The sequence below is a fragment of the Chrysochloris asiatica genome, unplaced genomic scaffold, assembly GCF_000296735.1.
Source record: "Chrysochloris asiatica unplaced genomic scaffold, ChrAsi1.0 scaffold00178, whole genome shotgun sequence".
Taxonomy (NCBI): domain Eukaryota; kingdom Metazoa; phylum Chordata; class Mammalia; order Afrosoricida; family Chrysochloridae; genus Chrysochloris; species Chrysochloris asiatica.
This window is the reverse complement of record NW_006408696.1, coordinates 53375-74140: the sequence shown is the minus strand read 5'-3', so window position 1 is coordinate 74140 and position 20766 is coordinate 53375. Positions and strand designations below refer to the sequence as shown.

The window sequence follows — 20766 nt, the reverse complement described above, 5'->3', positions numbered from 1 at the left end:
GCATAGTAAACCATTTGGTTGTCAGATTCAAAATGGCCAATACCAGTCCATTTCAGCTCACTAATGCCTAGGGTATTGATGTTTATGTGTTCCACTTTATTTTTGACAATTTGCAATTTTTCTAGATTCATACTTTGTACATCCCCTGTTCTGATTAATGGATGTTTACAGCTGTTTCTCTTCATTCTGAGTTGTGCCCCATCATCACATGATGGTCTCAAGGGCTTTACTCCATTTGCATCATCACGGTCAACTCTACTTTGAGGAGGCAGCCTTTCCCCAGTTGCATTTTGAGTGCCTTCCAACCTCATCTACTGGCACTATATCTGACAATATTCTGGTGCTCTTCATCATGTTTCAATATTCAATAAGCTAATGCTGACAGTGTTCTACTGCTATTCATAAGGTTTTCAGTGACTAAATTTTGAGAAGTAGTGTCTGCCTCTCCTTCCTAGTCTTCCTTGTCTAGAAGCTCAGCTGAAATCTATCCACCATAGGTGACCCTGCTGGTATTTAAAATACCCGTGGCATAGCTTCCAGAATCACAGCAACACACAAGTCACCATGGTACAACATGCAGGCGAGTGGTGGATGGTCTTCATAGATAAATTTTACTTTTAGGTCTTACGTTCATTTTTGCATATAGTGTGAGATATGGGTCCTTTTTCATTTTTTTGCAAATGGATATCCAGTTTTGCCAGTATCCATTTGCAGAAAAATGAAACAGGACCCATCTTTCTTCCCCATCTAATGTGTTATAGTCTTGTCAAAGATCAGCAATCTATGCATGGACTGATTTCATTCTGGGTTCTTAATGGTTTCACTAGTCTATCTGTCTGTCGATCACTGAACCAGTATCAGGCTGTTTTAAGTATGGTGGGGTTGGTTGTGAGATTGGAAAATGTGAGGCCACCTACTACTTTGTTTTTCTTTAGTTGTTCTTGTTAAGTGGTGCTTAGTCAGTTCCAACTCATAATGACCCTGTATAAGGTTTCCAAGAAGCAGCTGGTGAGTTTGAATTGCCAACCTTCTAGTTAGCTTGTGGTTAGCAGTCCAGTGCTTATCCTACAGTGCTACACTTTGTTTATCTGGGGTCTCGTTCCTTTCATATAAACATATAAGTTGGTGATTAGTTTTTCCAAGCCTAAACAATGATGCGGGAATCTGGATCAAGATTGCATTATATCTGTAGATCACTTTGGGTAGATTACACATTTTCTCAATGTTAAGAGGGTGGTAGTTTGTTATTGTTGTTAAGTGCTGTTGAGTTGGTTCTGGCTCATAACGCCCCTATGCAAACAGAACGAAACAATGCCTCGTCCTACGCCATCCTCACAATTGTCACGCTTGAGCCCATTGCTGCTGCCACTGTGCCAATTCATCTAGTTGGGAGTCTGTCTCTTTTTCGCTGACCCTCCACTTTACCAAGCATGATGTCCTTCTCCAGGGACTGGTCTCTCCTGATAATATGTACAAAGTATGAGAGACAAAGCCCAGCCATCCAGGCTTCTAAGGAACATTCTTGCTGTACTTCCTTCAACACAGATTTGGTTGTTCTTCTGGCAGTCTATAGTACTTTCAATATTCTTCTCCAACATCATAATGCAAATGCATCAAATACACACCTCCTTAATACCAGCTTCTCTCCAACCCCACTGCCAGTACCTTAGAGCAGGTTACCAGCTTCTTCTGACCTCCCTGTCTTCCCATAGCAGCCAATGAGTCTTTTTTTTTTTTTTCTTGAAATACAGAACTTTATTTAGGAACTGTTTAAGCTAGAAGCAGCCAATGAGTCTTATAAATGGAAAATTCAATCATGTCCCTCCCCTCCCCAGCATTTAGGCTCCTGATGTACCATATAACCTAACCTGAAGCACCTCTGAATGGACTCAAACCTCCAGTGTTTTGGTTAGTGAAGTGCTTAACTATTTGTTGCATACAGAGACTCTGCAATCCAACACACAGTAAGTCTAAATTTATGCCCTGGCCTATGACCCTCTCAGAGTCCTGGTGTGGCGCTGTGGGTTAATAATGCACTGGACTGCAAAGTAGGTTTGAACCTCAAGGTTGTCAGTTCAATCTTACCAGCCACTCCTCAGAAAACCTATATATAGGTCGGAACTGACTTGATGGCACTTAACAATAACAATTACTGTCTACAACTGAGTTGGCTTTTGCTGTTTCTCTCTTCTGGAATGCCCTTATGTCTCCTCTTCTTCAGTTGCTAAATTCTCACTAGCCCAAGTAAAATCATCTCGGTGAAGCCTTCCCCATTGCCTAGATGTGTTTGCTCTCAATCCTTTGTTTAGGTCTCCTTGTTAATTTCCCTGTTCACCTCTAGTTTTCAGGGTTCAGCCCAGAAAGAGTCTTAACTTGTAGAGAGAATAGATAATAGAAGTGTAAACACTTATCTTTTATGTAAGTGTAGACACTTATATAAAAGGAGCTCTGGTAGCATAGTGGTTACGAGTTACACTGTTCACCTCAAAGTGTTGCTATGAGTTGGAATCGACTCCACAGCACACTACCACCAAACATTTATATGATGTTACTATGTGTCAGACATGGTTACAACCACTTTATTGTATAACAAATCCTCATAACCCCAAGAAATAGGTGCTTTTATGATTTCCCTTTTATAAATGAAGAAACTGAGGCACAGATAGGTCAAGACACTTGCCCAAAGTTACACAAGTGGTAAGTCATGGAGATGGAAGTCTACTCTAAGCTTTGGATCTTTGTTCATAACTTAGAGGCCAAAGATGGAGACAGGGTCAGAAGAGGCAGCCCAGGCTAGGATGATGAGCCAGGAAGGCCTGTGACAAAGAGAATTCGATGATTATTTAGGCTGAAAGAAGAGGTCTAAGTAACCAATCCCCTTCTCTAGGCCCTGCCACACCTATTAGGGGACAGGAGAACTTTCTTTTCCTGGGAACAGGCCTCTGTGCAGGAAGAAATCAGAGGGAGCCTGGGTCAGAAACATGGTCCAGTGGAAGCCCTCCAGCTGGGTTCAGGATTACCAGTTTTGTGAGAGTGGAAATATACTTGGTGAAATTTACAGTCTAGAAGAGAAACTAACTCATATTTTGATCTCCTTAAACTCCTCTCCTTAAAACCTCAAATACCTTCACAGTAAAACCCTGACTACTGCCTGCCTGACAATTTCTCCACTTCCATCCACGACACAACAGGACTGAACCACGTGCTCTCATTTTTCCAGATCCCACAATCACTGCTCTGAGTCCCTGAAAGCGCTGTTCTCTCTGCCTGCAGCTTTCATCCCACTTTACCCACAAAGGCGCTTCCTGGTCTCAGATAAACTGTGAAACCTTGAGCCAGTTACCCAAACTCTTCAGACCTCAATTTCCTCAAAAATGGGACAAGTAGTATCTATATCAGAGAGTTGGCATGCTAAGGGTCTGGCACATACTATATGCTATACAAGAGTTAGCTGTTATCACTACTGTTGTCGCCTCTTCTGGGACCCTAACTCCATGCCTAAGTCTGAATTAAGTTCCCACCTCTCAGCTTATATACACACACTTGAAACTCCATAATCACTTATCATTCTAACCCGGCCAGACAGATAGGCAGACAGACACAGACACTCCATGCCTGTTCATATCTCACAGAATTGCAACTACATGATCATGTGCTATTCTAATCCAGACAGACAGACATCAAGCTCCGGAGAGAACCAAGGGAACCTAAGATATTATTTACTCTCCAGCGCTTAGCACAATTCCTGGCATAGAAGGCAAGGCACTGGATAATAGCAGCATAGGCAGTGGGTAGAAAGATGGATCAACCCTGAAATTCTAGGTTTGAGATTCAGAGGAAAATATGGGCATGGTCCTGGGCTTCTGTCTCAGGGAGGCGGGGTCTGGAACAGTTTAGGGGTAATACAGCACATACCTCCTTGCTGTCCATGGGGATCTTGAGTTTCACTACCTCATACTTCTCCTCGCCTTCATCTTCCTCACCCTTCACCAGCAGCACCATCTCTTCCTGCATGTCTTCCTCCTCCTCTTCCTCAGCCTGCTGTTCACCAGGCATCTTGCTGTTCTGGGGCGGGGAGCTAGGTCAGAAGCTCAGAAGCCACCCCCACCAATGCCCTGGCCCAGGCAAGGCAGTGCAGCCGTAGCTTCTCCCGCCCTGCCTTGGTCTCCCCTCTCCCCCACAGCCGGGCCTCCTGTCCTGGAACTGCCGGGGGTCCAGCTCGGGAGTCACCCTTTCACCCTCACTCATCCCAGCATTCAGGCCCTTAACAGTTCGAATCCCCAGTCCCTGAGAGTCGTCACCCTCCCGGCGCTGAGTCACTCCCCGGCTCGCAGGTCTAGAACCCTGATCTCTGGGATACAGACTGGAGGAGGGATCAAGGCGGAGACGCTGCGGGGGAGGGGAGGCCCGCACTCACCAGCCTCAAGCTAGACGCCCGTGCAGCTCCAGGCCTGCCTAGGGACCCGGCGGTTGAGCACTCAGCGAGGCCGGCCGCGGCTCTGGGGAGGGGAGGAGGTGGGGTTCCGGGGGCGGCTGGTTATTGGTTTGAGCACCGAACCCGCCCTTGAGGGGGAGGGGCCTGGCGGACCTAGGCGTCTTGTCCCCAGCTGTGGGGGGAGCCGTGAGCCTAGGTTTAGCACCCCCAGGTCTCCTCTAGTTGGGGACTTGGGGCCTTGCTAACGCTGCTACTATAGTCCTCTCAGCCCAATTCTAACATACCCCTACGGCTAGTCTCCTGCACCAACTCGGAGGTTTCCCCTGTGACTAGCCACGTCTGTCCGCTTGAAATAGGCCACGTGCGCCCTAGTCCCGGCCTGGGCCTCTCGCTGGCTCTCCGCCTGGAGGGCGGACCCAGATGCCTCCTCTCTCCTTCCTTTCCTTTCCCTGCCCTCTTTTCTCCTCCCCTCGGGGCTTCGCCTTCCCTGTCTCCTTGGCTTCTAGGAAATGCTGCTTCTTGAATACATCCTTCTCTAATCAACAACTATACAAGATACCGCTTCCGTTTATTGTGTGGTGTGCTTATTCTGCGCCATCGTTTTGCTAAGGGATTTAGCAAAATCTCATTTGATCTGCTTAAGGACCGATCAAGGCCCCGTTTATACGGACTAACAAATTAACTGAATGGAGTTCAGTAAGGTAAACTGGTTGGCCTAAATTATATAGTAGTTTAGCATCTCTGACAACCTGTAGCTTTGGTAGAAAATTAGTGGCACACAGACCAAATCAGTCCACAGAATTATCTTGTTTGACCCTCAAGGTATTTTTACATTTAAAGATTAGGTTTATGTAGAAAAGGCAAATGTTACCTGTGTTTGCCACAATTTAAGAAAATAGGGAAGAAAGGTCTATTTAAATAAATTAATTTGCAATATTTAAAATGACATTTCATACAAAGATCTACATTTCCCACTTATTTTGAAAAAGCAGGTATCTAATTCTCCCATTTTATGGATGGACAACTATGACTCAGAAATGATGAGAAGAGATACATTACTTAGGTGCCATTGAGTCATTTCCAACTCACAGTGACCCTATAGAGAGTTGCTGAGGAGCGGCTGGTGGGTTTGAACCACCGACCATGCTGTTAGCATTCCAGTGCTTAGCCTACATCTCCATAACAGGGCTCCATACAGCACTTGTTCTTACTGTTGTTATTAGGTATCATCGAGTCAGTTCCAACTCATACCAACCCTATTATACACAACAGAATGAAACTCTGCCCAGTCTTTTGACATCCTCACAATTATTACCCTTGAGCCCATTGCTTTTGGGGGTCTCCCCCTTTTTTGCTGACCCTCCACTTTACTAAGTATGATGTCCTTCTCCAGTCGGTCCCTGCTGATAATATGTCCAAAGTATGAGATACAAAGTCTGGCCATCCTGATTTCTAAGGAGCATTCTTGCTGTACCTTTTCCAACACAGATTTGTTTGTTCTTCTGTTACTCCATGGTACTTAAAAAAAATCCTCTCCAACACCATAACTCAAATGCATCAATTCTTCTCTGGTCTTCCAACTCATTGTCCAACTTTCACATGTATATGAGGCCATTGAAAAAACATGACTTGGGTCAGGCGTACCTTAGTCCTCAAACTGACATCTTTATTCTTGAATACTTTAAAGAGGTCTTGTGCAGCAGATTTGCTCATTGCAAATAAATAAATGAATCATTTGATTTCTTGACTGCTTCTTCCATGAGTGCTAATTGTGGATACAAGCAAAATGAAGTCTTGGACAACTTCAGTCTTTTCATTTATCATGATATTATTTATAGGTCCAGTTGTGAAGCTTTTTTTTTTTTTTTTTACACTGAGGTGCAATCCATACTGAAGGCTGTGGTTTTGATCTTCACCAGTAAGTATTTTAGGCCCTCATCTTTTCAGCAAGCAAGGTTGTATCATCTGCATGTCATAGGTTATTAATGAGTCTTCCTCCAATCCAGATGTCATACTCTTCAATATACAATCCACCTTCCTGAATTATTTTCTCAGCATACAGATTGAATAAGTATGGTGAAAGAATACAAACCTGGCACACACATTTCCTGATTTTAAACCATTCAGTATTTCCTTGTCCTGTTCTAATCACTGCCTCTTGGTCTATGTACAGGTTCATCATGAGCACAATTAAGTGTTCTGAAATATTTATTCTTCTCAATGCTAGCCTTTGCTTATCATGATCCATACAGTTGAAAGTTTTGCATAGTCAATAAAGCCCAAGAAAACATCTTTCTGGTATTCTTTGCTTTCAGCCAAAATCCATCTGACATCAGCAATGATATATCCCTTGTTCTACATCCTCTTCTGAATCCAGCTTGAGATTCTGGCAGTTCCCTGTCGATGTATTACAGCTATGTTTTTTATTATCTTCAGTAAAATTTTACTTGCATGTGATATTAATGATATTGTTCAATGATTCTCACATTCCATTGGATCACCTCTCTTTGGAATGGACACAAATATAGGTCTCCTCCAATCAGTTGGTCAGGTAGTCATCTTCTGAATTTTTTGGCATAGGTGAGTGAACACCTCCAGGACTGCATCAGTTTGTTGAAATTTTTCAGTTTGTATTCTGTTCATTCCTGGAGTCTTGTTTTTCTTGCCAATGTCCTCTTTGGACTTCTTCCTTCAGTACCATCGGTACTTGATCATGTGTTACTTCTTGTAGTGGTTGAACATTGACTATTTCTTTTTAGTACTGTGACTGTATTCCTTCCCATTTCTTTTGATGCTTTCTGCATCATTCAATATTTTGCCCAAAGACTCCATCAATATTGCAACCTGAGGGTTGCATTTCTTCTTCAGTTTTTTTCAGCTTGAGAAATGCTGAGTACAGTCTTCCCTTGTGGTTTCCTAAATCCAGGTCTTTGCACATTTCATTATAATACTTGACTTTGTCTTCTCAACCTTTGAAATTTTCTATTTAGCTCTTTGACTTCCTGATTTCTTTGATTTGCTTTAGCATCTCTATGCTGGGGAGCAAGTTTTAGAGTCTGTTCTGACATCCATTTTTTGTCTTTTCTCTTTCCTGTCTTTTTAATGACTTTTTGGTTTCTTCCTATTTAATGTTCTTGATGTCACTCCACAACTCTTCTGATTTTCAGTTATTTGTGTCCAATGCATGAAATCTGTTCTTGAGATGTTCTCTAAATTTATGTGGGATACCTTTAAGATCATATTTTGACTCTCATAGACTTGTTTTAATTTTCTTCAGCTTAAATTTGAACTTACATATGAGCAAGTGAAGATCTGTTCGACAGTCTGCCTCTGGTCTTGTTTTGGTTAGTGATATTGAGCTTTTCCATTGGGTTTGTCCCCACAGATATAGTCAGTTTGATTCCTGGGTATTCCATCTGGGGAAGTCCATGTGTATAGTTAGTTGCCTTTTATGTTGTTTAAAAAAATGTATTTGTAACGAACAAGTCAGTGGTCTTGCAAAATTCTATCATGTAGTTAGTCTCCAGCATCATTTCTATCACCAAGACCACATTTTCAAACTACCTATCCTTCCTCTTTGTTTCCAACCTTTGCATTCCACTTACCAATAATTATCAAAACATCTTGATTGTATGTTTAGTCAATTTCAGACTGAAGAAATTGGTAAAATTCTTCAATTTCATCATCACTGGATTTTTGGTTGGTGTCTAAATTTGAGTAATAGTGATATTAACTAGTTTTTTTTGTAGGTGTATGGATATTATCCTATCACAGACAGCATTATACTTCAAGATAGATCTTGAAATATTCTTTTTGATGATGAATACTATGCCATTCCTCTTGAATTTTTTGTTCCCAGAATAGTAAACCATATGATTGTCAGATTTAAAACCACAAATACCAATCGATTTCAACTCACTTGTTATTAAGTGCCATCAAATCAATTCCGACCCATAGCGACCCTGTATAGTGTTTCCTAGGAGCAGCTGGTGAGTTTGAACTGCCGACCTTGCAGTTCAAACGGCTTTGCAGTCTAGCGCATTAACTCACAGCGCCACACCTAGGATATCAATTTTAATATATGTTCCATTTCATTTTTGACAACTTCCAATTTTCCTAGAGTCATACTTCATTCATCCCATGTTCTGATTACTTATGGATGCTTGCAGCTGTTTCTCCTTATCTTAAATTTCCCCCACTAGCAAATGAAGGTCCTGAAAGCTTTGCTTCATTCACATCATCAGGTCAACTGACTTTGAGTAGGCCGTTCTTCCCCAGTCATATTTGAGTGCCTTCCAACCTGAGGGCCTTATCTTCTGGCGCTATATCTGACAATATTCTTGTTCTCTTCATAATGTTTACCATTTCTGGTATATATCTAACAATACTCCAGTGATATCCATAAGGTGGTCAGTGACTAAAGATTTAGAAGTAGCCCTCCTCTCCTTCTTCCTAGTAGGTCTTAGTCCAGAGGCTCTGCTGAAATCTATCACCTATGGTTGACCCTGTTGGTATTTAAAATACCGATGGGATAGCTTCTTGCATCACAGGAACTTGCAAATCATCACAGTGTGACAACTTTACAGACATGTGCTAGTCTGGATACGCACACACAAATCCCCAAAAGCCACTTTTTGTTTTTAATCCTCTCATCAAATAGATATTGCGTCCTACTATGTGGACCACCACTTGTCTATTTGTTGCACTGTGGTGGCTTGTGTGTTTGTCTGATGCTGGAAGGTGTACCACTGGTATTTTAAATACAAGCAGCGTCACCCATATGGACAGGTTTTAGAGGAATTTCCAGGCTAAGACAGACTAGGAAGAAGGAGAGGCCGACTACTTCCATATGGTTAGCCACTGAAAACCTTGTGAGTAGCAGGGGAACATGGTCAGATAGCGTGCCTGAAGATGACGCCCTTAGGTCAGAAGTCACTCAAAATACACCTGGGGAAGAGCTGCCTCCTCAAAGTAGAGTTGACCTTAATGACATGAATGGAACAAAGCTTTTAGGGTTTTTATTTACTGATGTGGCACAACTCAAAATGGGAAGAAACAACTGTAGCTCTCCATTAATAATCAGAACCTGGAATGTACGAAGTATGAATCTAGGAAAATTAGAAGTCATCAAAAAATGAAATGGAGACTTCTGGCAAGGTGGCTGACTAGGCAGACGTGTTACACAGACCCACTACAACAAAGACACTAGAGACCAAATGAAACACACAGAGCATAATCCTGGAAATATGAGCTTCAGAGAAAGGCTAGAGAAGTGAATTGAACACTTACTTTGGAACTTTGGAGACAGATGGCAGCCTGGTGATGCAGATTCACATGAGAGATGGGAAAGGTATGATTCCTTTTCTGATCCCCACACTTCCCTGGAGACCAGAGGTGTAGCCAGACCGCACCCTCCTCTACCCCCAGTTCAGACCCTGCTCTCCTGAAGTACAGAGCTGCACAGTTTTGAGCAACACCAAGGTGAGGCAGGTACCAGCTGTGCTGCCTGGGTGCCTGGATTCAAACCCTGCTCCAGACCTCCAGAACCTGCAGAGCCTCCAGGACAGCATTATCCTCGCAGGAACATTCATAATCAACCACCCTGCCCCTCAGCTGCTCTCTGGCCCTGACAGACACTGAAAACATCAATGTTACGGGCCTCCATGGACTACTTCCAGATTGGGTGTGCTGAACATAGACAACACCTAGACCTAAAGTAACTCCATCTAGGTCCAGGAACTCCATGATCACATCCCTCCTTCACCCATTTCATGAGCTCCTGATCTAGCAAGAGCCACCCAGAATTTTCCCTTCTCTGGATCCAATACCTGTACTGTTTTTGTTTTAGTTGATTTTGTTTGCTTATTTTGTTTCTTCTCCTTCTTCCTCTCTTTCCCTTTCCTTGATTTTTATCCTTTCTATCTCTGCCTTCAATTTTTTTTCCCCTGCTTCTCACTTTCCTCTTCTACTTCTTTTTTTCCTCTTGATTTTTCTTTACAATTTTCTAGTGTTTCACTTTTCATCTTCTAGCTCTCTGATTTTTTTTCTTTTTGGTGTTTTTTTGTTTTGTTTTGTTTTGTTTTTGCTCTTCTTTTTATTTTCTCTCTTATTTTTCTCTTCTACAGCTCTATTTGCCTGTCCCTCTTTTATACTGTTTTGTCTGTTGCTGCTGTTTTTTTCTTTTTTCTCTATTATTATTATCTCTCTTAACTGTTGCTTGCTTGTTGGTTTGTTATTTTTTGTTTTCTTGTGTTTATGTTCAGTTTCTCCTCTACCCCACCCAATAGGAGACAGCAACCATGCCCATACAGTCCATTTACAACCCTAACCTCAGCAGCTCCACCCACTGGGAAAAAACCAATACCACCTCCTGTAACATCTGATTAACAATGGATAGTAGTCAACACCAGCCAAACTCACCCTAAACTGAGCTGCACCAACAACAAACAGAAAATGGTGTACATGCTTTCATTCTCTAATCACATTCACCAAAAGACAGTTGGTGAGAGCCTAAGAACATACTAACATACAACCATCAATTAAATACAAATAAAATGACACCACAATGTCTCAGACACAGTAGACAATTTGAGTATATATGAAGATACAAGATAGAGTGACTGACACATTTGGCCAACATACAGAGCTGGAAAATGTTTCTGAGGAGTAAAGGTATTTACTCCTGAGAAATAATTTTAAAAAATGATATAGACATAACTTCAACAAATTGACAGAAAGATCAAGGAAAGCAAGAATAACACCTAAAAAACGGTAGAATTCAGGAAAATACTAGAACAAACAAAATAAGTGAAAAATTTGAAACAATACAAAACCTGCAAAGAGAAATCCAAAAGATTAATACTAAGATCTCAGCAATGGACAATACATTGCAAGGACAAAGAAGATTGGAATCAATGGAAGCCCGAATTAGTGAGCTTGCCGATAAATCCCTCAATAATAGTAAAGTAGAACAATCAGGAATAAAGAATGAAAAAAATCCAAAGAAAGTCTAAGATTTTTGTGGAGCACCTTGAAAAGGAATAACTTATGGGTGATTAGAATTCCAGAGCAGGAAGAGACAATAAAAAGTACAGAGAAAATGGTCAAAGAGTTGTTGGAGGAAAACTTCCATGACATTATGAAAGATGAGAAGCTAAGCATTCAGGAAGTCGAATATGCACCAAACAAGACAGCTCCCCAAAGAAAATCATCAAGACATATTATAATCAAACTTTCCAAAACCAAAGACAAGGAAAGAATCCTGAGAGCAGTTTAGGGAAAACTAAAAGTTGCCTAAAAAGCAGAACCAATATAATTAAGCTCTGATTTCTTAGCAGAAACCAAGCAGGCAAGAAGGCAATGGGATGACATAAAAAGAAAAAAAAAACTCTGAAAGAAAAAAATTGCCACCAATAATCATATACCCAGCAAACCTGTCCTCCAAATACAATGGCAAAATTAGGACATTTACAGATAAACAGAAATCAAAGAAATTTGTAATGACCAGACCAACTTTACAAAAATTACTAACGAGTATATTTTGGACTGATAACCAACAACAGCAGACAATGACCTGAGGTTACCATATATGTCACCACCACCCAGAACTCAATCTAGGTATAGAAGTATTAAAAGTAAAATGAACATACAAGACTGAACACAGGGAACCAGAAATCTCAGTTGACAATTAAGTCAACTACGAAGCAAAAAGAGGGAATAGGGTAGATACGGAACTTGCAAATGGCAATGAAGTCAAATAGATTTCAAGACAAAGCAGACTATTTTTAATAGGGGTACAAATTAATAAAATACAGGGTAACCTCAAAGAAAATTAGAAAGATTTACTAAATATTAACACAATAGAATAAAGAAAATTAAAAGAAAACTCACAAACAAAATGAACTCAGTGAAGAAAATTATGTGGAACAAAAAAATCAGCAGCTCCACACAAAAAATACATGGCAAAATGACGGCAATCAATGTATACCGATCGATAATTGCATTCAATGTAAATGAATTAAATGCAGCACTCAAGAGACTGAGAGTAGTAGAATGGATAAGGAAACAGAATCCTTCATGATGCTGTCTGTAAGAGGCATGCCTCACACACAAAGGCAAAAACAGACTAAAAATCAAAGCATTGAAAAAAAACACATCAAGTTAATAGTCACAAAATGGACAGGAGTGGCAATATTAATCACTGATCAAATAGCTTTTAGAGCAAAAACCAACATAAGAGACAAAGAAAGACATAGTATGATTAAAGTGTCAATTGAACAAGAGGATATAACAATAGTAAATATCTATGCCCCCGATGAAAAAGCCTCAAAATACATCAATCAAACTGCTGAAGAGAATTCAAAAACACCTGCAACAGTTTATTAACAGAGAACTGCCAGAGGTTCAAGGCAGATTCAGACTAGGATGTGGAACGAGTGATGTCATTGCTGATGTCAAGATGGCTGAAAGCAGAGAATACCAGGAAGATGTTTCCCTGTGCTTTGTGGACTATGCAAAGGCTGTTGACTGTGCGGATCATGACAAGCTATGGAAAACATTGTGGAGAATAAGTATTCTGGAACACTGAATTGTGCTCATGAGGAATCTGTACATAGACCAAGAGGCAGTCGTTTGAATAGAACAAGGAAACTCAGAACAGTTTAACGTTAGGAAAGATGTGCAACAGGGTTGTATTGTTTCACCATACTTACATGGTGTATGCTGAGCAAATAATCTGAGAAATTGGATTATGTGAAGGATTGGAAGTAGAATCATTAACAACTTGTGATATGCAGATGATGCCACCTTGCTTGCTGAAAGCAAAGAGAACTTAACATGCTACTGATGAAGATCAAAGACCACAGCCTTCAATATGGGTTGCACCTCAACGTAAAGAGACAAAAAAACCCAAAAAACCTTATCACTGAACCAATAAATAACATCATGATAAATGGAGGAATGATTGAAGTTGTCAATGACTTCATTTTGCATGGCTCCACTATCAACACTCATGGAAGCAACAGTCAAGAAATCAAATAACATATTGCCTTAGACAAATCTACATGTTCAATAACAAAGCTATCAGCTTGGGGATTAAGGTATTTTCAATAGCTTCATATACATGTGAAAGTTGTACAGTGAACAAGGAAGAACATAGAGGAATTGATGCATTTGAGTTATGGTGTTGGAGAATTATCAAAAGTACCATGGACTGCTAGAAGAACAAACAAATCTGTGTAGAAAGAAGTAAAGTCAGAATAGAATGGTTCGTAGAAGCCAGGACTAGACTTGCCTCTCATACTTGGGACATACTATCAGGAGGGACCAGTTCCTGGAAGAAGGACATCATGCTAAGTAAAGTGGAGCCCCAACTAAATGGATTGCCACAGTGGCAGCTGCAATAGGCTCAAGCTAACAATGATTTTGAGGATGGCCCCCGGAGCTGGCAGTATTTCCTTTTGTTATGCAGAAGGTAGTTATGAGTCAGAAACAACTCCAAGGGAAGGCACTTAACAACAACATGGGGCTGAAACCACACAAGTGGATGGCCTTGAATGCTAGCTTAGGAGTTGCACTTTACAGAAAGTGGGTAGAGGAGATATGGCAAGGCTTTGTTTGAACATGGTTGTTACATAGTTGTAATTTTAGAAAGTTCACCCCAGACACCGCAGGCCTGCTTTGAGGACAAGCTGGTCGAAAAGAGGATGAAGGAAACCAGTGAAATGGGTCTTTCAAAAAGGTTTTCATACAGGATTACGTGTGTGTGCAGGTGTGAGGTCGCGTAAAGAACCCCTAACGCAACTTGCCAGGGTTTTCAAAAATGCAGACAACTTGAAAGCGGCAAGGGGATCGCGAGATGCTGCATTGCTGCGGGTTCTGGTTACTAAGGAAGCCAGGCTGTAGATTAAGATCTCGCGAGACCTTTCATCTGGGTCGTTTTCGATTGATGATTAGCAGAAATGCCCCAAAAGGCGAGAGTTGCAAAGCAATGATGTATTTCAGATTAGATGGTTGCACCGCCTTAATCTTTTTTGTCTTTAGCCAATCACACCAGTTCCTCTCTTCCTTGGAAAAACGCTAGGAATAAATAGGACTCCTAGTCCTAATGACGCACAGGACACTGGGAAATATGGTTGCCTTTTTCAGTAAAGTAAAAGATACCTGCCTTGCTTTCCCTTAATGATCTGTTCCTCCATGTCTCAAAAAGAAAAATTTAAAAATTAATAGGGACTGGGCGTTTCCTAGAGTCCTGGTTGGCGTTCTATCCTAGTCCTGGTCTTCTGCGCCTGCGCCAGATCTGCCCGCAGTATTTCTCTGGGTAACTGTCGCCATAGCAACACTGCTCCCAGAACGTTTACACACCCAAGTCGCGTGCCGCACACACCCCCACACATACACACCCCCCGCGTCGTGTGCTCTCCCTCTGCAGCGTCGCATACTTGCATACTTTTTTAAGGCTCGCACTCCAAGCTGTGGTGTAGGTAAGGCCTGTGGGCAGTTAGATATCAGGCCTGGGGCATCAGTTGGTAGGCCTGGCAGACTTTCTGATCTGTATGTTGGACCTAGAGAGTTACGATTCCAAGCCAAACTATTTAATGGGCACAAAGAAGGCATTGAACGAAACATTTATTTGCCTGTCTATAGTGGCCCACCTACACCTTTTCCAAACCTTGCAAACGTATGAAGAGTGTGTGTTCAGGCCTCCGATAAGCAAGTTACTGGTAATAAAATAGATGGGATGGGGTTTGAGCTCTTTTGGCCTCCCTGGCCTCTCCTTGCTTCAGTCCTGTCCTCCCAGCCAGCTCATCTCTACTGATTAGGCTTGGCATCCAGAATAGATGACAGAGTGCTCCTTCCGTCTCTGGTCAAATCTGCCAGTGTGCAGTCTTACTGTGTCTCCTCTTGTCTGTCAGAATGAGTTGAGGACCTCAACAGATAGATCTGGACTTTGTCCAAGAATGCCCTTCCTGGCTAAGACCATGTCCAATTACTCAAAGTGGGGAAAGGTACTGCCTATCTTAGTGTGGTGTTGTAGGATCAGCACTGGACTTTGAACCACAAGATCAGTGGGTTCAAACCCACCAGCTGCTTCTTGGAAACCCTATACAGGGTTGATATGAGTTGGAAATGACCTGACAGCACTTAACAACAACCTCATAGTAGTCCCTCATCCCTGCCCCTGTTCTGTCCCCTTGCAGCAGCTCATCGGGTCAAATAAGCAAAGGTTCAAGGTGCTGGTCTCCCAGGGGCAAGGTTGGAAGGGGTCAGTTTTCCACACGCATGAGGCAGCCAGAATTGTGTTGAGTCCACAGGCAAATGCCAGTTTATTCATTTGACAAGTATTTATTGAGTGCCTACTGTATGCTAGGCAGTGTTCTAGAAGCTGGGGTACAGCTCATACTGGCAAGTCCTGACTGAATTCCGCCAGGGCAGTTTCCTGAGCTTCAAGGTCATTATCTCCAATCTTCCTTTCTACCTACTCACTCTCCCATTTCAGCCCCTCCTCCCTCCCAATTCCTCCCAGGCCTTTTCTTCTCTCAAGCAACGGATACCCTCCCTTTGGCCTCCTAGGCCTCTACCCTTTCTGGACTCTATGATCCCAGTCCTGTTGGTGGCTCTTCCTTGAGCGGCCTTGCCCGACCATCCCCAGTCCCGAAGGGCCTTAGAACCAGGTGCCCACGCTGATGCTTGATACGGGCAGAGCTATCACCAAAACCCTTGCCGCACTCTGCACACTTGTATGGTTTCTCCCCAGTGTGTGTGCGCCGATGTTTGACCAGATCTGAGCTCCGGGGAAACTCCTTCCCACAGAAGCCACATACATGGAGCTGGCTGGGTCCAGAGGACTGGGCCCGGACTCGGGGTTGAGGGGTGGTGGGTGCTGGGCCAGGTGGATTATGGGGCCGCAGGAGAGTGGATGGTGGTGGAGGTCGGGCCCGTTCACCACGGTGGGTACGGAGGTGCTTGACTCGGGCAGAGCTGTCAGCAAAACCCTTGCCACATTCAGGGCAGAGGTAGGGTTTCTCCCCTGTATGTACACGATGGTGCTTTACCAGGTCCGAGCTCCGGCGGAAGCCTTTGCCACACTCAGGGCACTTATGGGGCTTGTCACCTGCCAGTGGTGGTGGTGGCTCCCCAGCCTGTGGGCCCCCAGGCTCGGGCTCCAAGCCAGGCAGGCCAAAAGGCCCATCACTTAAGTGTGGAGGGCTGCGAGGGGTAAGTGGGGGGCTGGTGCCAAGAGGCGGTGGGGGTGGACTAGAGCTGGGGGGTGGACTGGGGATTAGGGGTGCCAGAGGATAGCCTGGAAAGCCGAAGTCTTGGGGTTCCATGTGGGTGAGGCGGTGGCGGAGAAGAGTGGAACTTAGGCTGAAGGTGCGGTCACACTCTGGGCAGGCATGAGGCTTCTCGCCACTGTGGGTGCGGAGATGCTTGACCCGAGCGGAGCTATCAGCGAAGCCCTTGCCACACTCAGGGCAGAGGTAGGGTTTCTCTCCAGTGTGCACCCTCAGGTGCTTCACCAGGTCTGAGCCCCGGGCAAACTCCTTCCCACACACATCGCAGCCAAAGGGCTTGGGCCCCAAGTGACTGCGCTGGTGACTCAGGAGGCTGCAGCTGAGCACAAACCTCTTGCCACAATCGGTGCAGATATATGGCTTGTCCTGGGCCTTGGGTCCCTGTGCTGCTGCGGTGGTTGCCCGAGCTGGCCGCCGTCGGGGTACCATCGACCGAGGGGGCTGTTCCCCACGGTGTGTCCGCTGGTGCTTTATACGGGCAGAACTGTCACCAAAGCCTTTGCCACAAATGCCACACTTGTAGGGCTTCTCGCCTGTGTGTGTCCGCTGGTGCTTCACCAGGTCAGAACTCTGTCGAAAGCTCTTGCCACACTCACCACAGATAGTGGGGCGTTCACCAGCAGGGATCCGGGGCCGAGGGATCTTCGGAGGACCCGGAGCAGGTGGCCGGACTCTGTAAGACTTCTCACTACTATGAGTTCGCTGGTGTTTGATACGGGCAGAGCTATCTCCAAAGCCCTTGCCACAAACCCCACACTTGTACGGTTTCTCCCCAGTGTGAGTTCGCTGGTGTTTCACCAGATCCGACATCTGTCGGAAACTCTTACCACACTCACCACACACAGCAGCCCGGTTGCCAGTCTGGCCCCAGCGTGGTTCTCCCAAGAGTCGGGGGCCTCTGTTCGAAGGCTGAGACTTTCCTGGCCCCTCTCTCTGGACCCACAAGTCATCCCAAGTTTCGATGTCTTCAGATTTGAGAGAGGAGTTGCCTGCTTCATGATCTGGGGCCAATTCTTCCTCATCCTTGAAGCCCAACTCATCCTCCTGTGGGGTGTGTTCAAAGTCATCCTGCTGAGAAACGTCCACATTCTCACTCTCGAGACCTGGGGAAAGAAAAGGAGGTTGAAGACCCCGCCTTTTGACTCAACCTCTCCCCCCCAGGAAGACTTCCTTGACAAACTGAGCCCATCAGGATTTCTGTCCTCTGAACTTCTGGACCACCTAGAATCTTTGTCTCTCAATAATAGTAATTTTCTTGGTGGCACTGTAGGATAAGCACTGGACCACTTGGTCGGTTTGAACTGCAGGGTGGGCCACTATACATGGGAACCAACTGGACAGCAATTAACAACAATGTCCTTAAGCGATATTGCGATATTGAGCGGTGTGCTAATAAGTATTCCTGAATCCTTGTTATGTGATGATACTAGTATTCCTCTCATTTTATAAATGAAGCCATGTTTAAGTCACCTGCTCAAGGTTATAAAATAGCAAAACCAGCTTTTTTAGGCTTGATTCCCAAGCCTGTGTTCTTAACTACTACATTATATTGTCTCTATTTGGAAAACCTACTATATGTTACTGCTGTATCTTTTTTATATTAGCTCATTCTGTAATTTATTATTCTGATAATTTCTCAGTGAGCACCTACTATATGTATACACCTGAGGAGACCCAGATACACTCATCCTTTTCTAAAGATAATTACGGTTGGTAGAAGCGATAAGATAAAGCAAAAAACAATTACAATTATGGGTTCAGAATGGTAACTGCTGCCACAAGAGAGCAGCAGATAAGGAGATATGGGCATTCACAGCAGAGGAAAGTAAACTATGGGAGGAATGGAAGATACAGCTGGAACAGGATATTAGGACTAGACTGAACATTAAACTAAGGGCTTTAAATACTAGGCAGAAGGGAGCTAGGGAAGGTTTTTGAGGGGAGACAGGATTAGGTCTACTTAGAAAGATCACTCTGGATGCAGAGTGCCCCAATAGAGAGATAGGGGCAGCGGGGAGGCTGTGGTAACTGCTGGGCAAAGACAGAATGAAGCCTGAAGTAGATGGAGATGGCTGTTGGGGAAGAGAGTCTTTGAGATGATGCCCCTCAAGACATGACACACAAAGTAGGTGCTCAGAAACACTGCCCCCACCCCTACCCCCACGCCCCCAGGATTTCTCTCCCCTTCCCGACTCTCTTTGGAGGCACACAGTCCAGGCTCGATTGTTCTGTGTCTCAGAGGCAGAGCCCAGCGTCGGAATCCCCATGCGGCCATGACCAGCCCATGGCAAATCGCCGCCGCGGCCCCACCTGTGCGAGCGCCTCTCAGTTGCTCCCTCTCCTCTGGACCAGGGAGAGCTGGACCCCAGGGCTCCACCGTGCGCTCCATCACCGACACGCCGTCCTGAGGAAGGAGACAAGACACACAACCCCACGGTCACACAGTCACCTGTGACCCGCAGGCCGGGTCGCTGCCTTCTGCAGGTAGGCGAAGGCACCGGGCAGCGTCCGGGTCCCAGAGGCCGGGAGCAGCTCCCGGTGATCCCGTTCCGCGCCCCGGTCGCCCCTGCACCTGCTGCTCCTCCCCGGCACTCAGCCGGCAGCCCTCTCACCTCGCTGGCCGCCTCCGGCTCCGTCACACCAGCGCCTTCCGGAGCCCTTCAGCGAAGTGCGGCGCCCGAGCCACCCGAGGCTCCGGGATACGGGCTCCGCTCCAAACGGGGGTAGGGGGCTCGGACCCAGGCGTCCCCCGGGGGCGGCCGCCGGGGGCGGGGACGGGAAGCGGAAGGGCTGGCCGCACGGAGCCGCTCTAGGACATTGGAGGAGCTGCCCGCCTTTGGGGTCCGTCGGCGCCCGCCCAAGCTCGGTGGCCGGCGGGCGGGCGGCCGGCGAGAGGGCTACTCTAAGCCGAGGACAGTGGTCCGTACTCGGTGGTATTAACCGTGTGCCTCCTGGACCGGAGCTGGGTGACGAGAGCCGAAGACTCTTCCTAATTGTTGCTGTGTGTCGGGCCACCTGCTCCAACCTCAACAGCCACCCCAGAGACAAAGAGAGGGATCCTAAGACGGACCTAGGGAACGGAGTGGGGGAGAGATCCAGGCAGACAAAGGGCGGTAGAGACCCCAGACGGGGCGGGGGCGGGGCGCCCAGGCTCGGGAAACAAAGCCCGGCAGGTCCCGGAGGCCGCGGACGGGGAGCTGACGGCCCGCGGTGGGGGCTGGGCTGGGTAGACCGAGGCAGGTACCCCCTGTGTGAGGCGAAAGCCTATCCCGGGGCCGAGGCTTGGAACAGAAACCGAGTCAGAGAGTCAAACAAAGTCACAACAGTATGAGTCCTGAATAGAGGAAGACGCAAAGGCAGAGAATGCGAGCGACCAGCCCAAAAGAAAGGAGCAAAAAGGCCAACAGAGACATTGATGTAGAAACAGATGAGAGGGATATGTAACGTTGTAGAAATAGACTTGGAGGAACAATAAGGAAATCAGGCAGGGAGCCTGGAGAGAGAAACCGGCCCAGAGGCAGCGGAACAGTGAAACAGGCAGAGACAAAGAGACACAAAGAAGGCTAAAGAGAGAAGGACAAGTGGACGGCCCTACAAAGACCTAGCCCAGGAAGAGCCTGTTTTCCAGCCTGGTGAGGCCGTGCCTGAGGCTTTCAGGGGAGCACGGGAGCATAAACCTCAGTATCTGTATTCTGGGCAGACTTGCCTATAGAGAGGATGTGCAGCCTGGAGGTGTCTGCTAAGGCTGGGGAGGGCTAACCCTGGCTCGTAGATTAAATCATATTGATTATTTTAAGGGAAGAGTTTCTGAATTTAAAAAGCGAAACATGCAAGGTTTGTTTTGGGGTGCTAATTTAACAGTAATAGCTTAAAGGAGTCCTGATGTAGCGCTGTACGAGAACACTGGACTGGTAACCACAAGGTTGGTGGTTCAAACCCAACAGCCTATCCTTGGAAACCCTATACAGGGTCACTATGGGTTGGAAGCGACTCACTGGCACTTAACAACAGTTGTTGTTGTTAAGTGCTGTCTAGTGG

General features: G+C 45.2%; 2 protein-coding genes across 2 annotated transcripts in view; both read right to left on the bottom strand.

Moving 5' to 3' along the window:
* ZNF771 (zinc finger protein 771) overlaps window positions 1-4058 on the bottom strand; it is a 14374-nt gene extending 10316 nt beyond the window's left edge. Inside the window, exon 1 of the mRNA XM_006871902.1 lies at window positions 3916-4058. Within this exon, the coding sequence (XP_006871964.1) occupies window positions 3916-4056 (141 nt within the window). The 5' untranslated portion in view covers window positions 4057-4058. The remainder of the gene's footprint in view (window positions 1-3915) is intronic.
* Window positions 4059-15717: 11659 nt separating this feature from the next.
* On the bottom strand, window positions 15718-19117 carry ZNF48 (zinc finger protein 48). Its single transcript, XM_006871901.1, has 2 exons — window positions 19039-19117; window positions 15718-17831 (listed from the first exon to the last, which is right to left on the bottom strand). Exons 1-2 carry the CDS (start codon window positions 19115-19117, stop codon window positions 16027-16029), a joined length of 1884 nt encoding a protein of 627 aa, XP_006871963.1. The 3' UTR covers window positions 15718-16026.
* Window positions 19118-20766: the final 1649 nt, after the last annotated feature.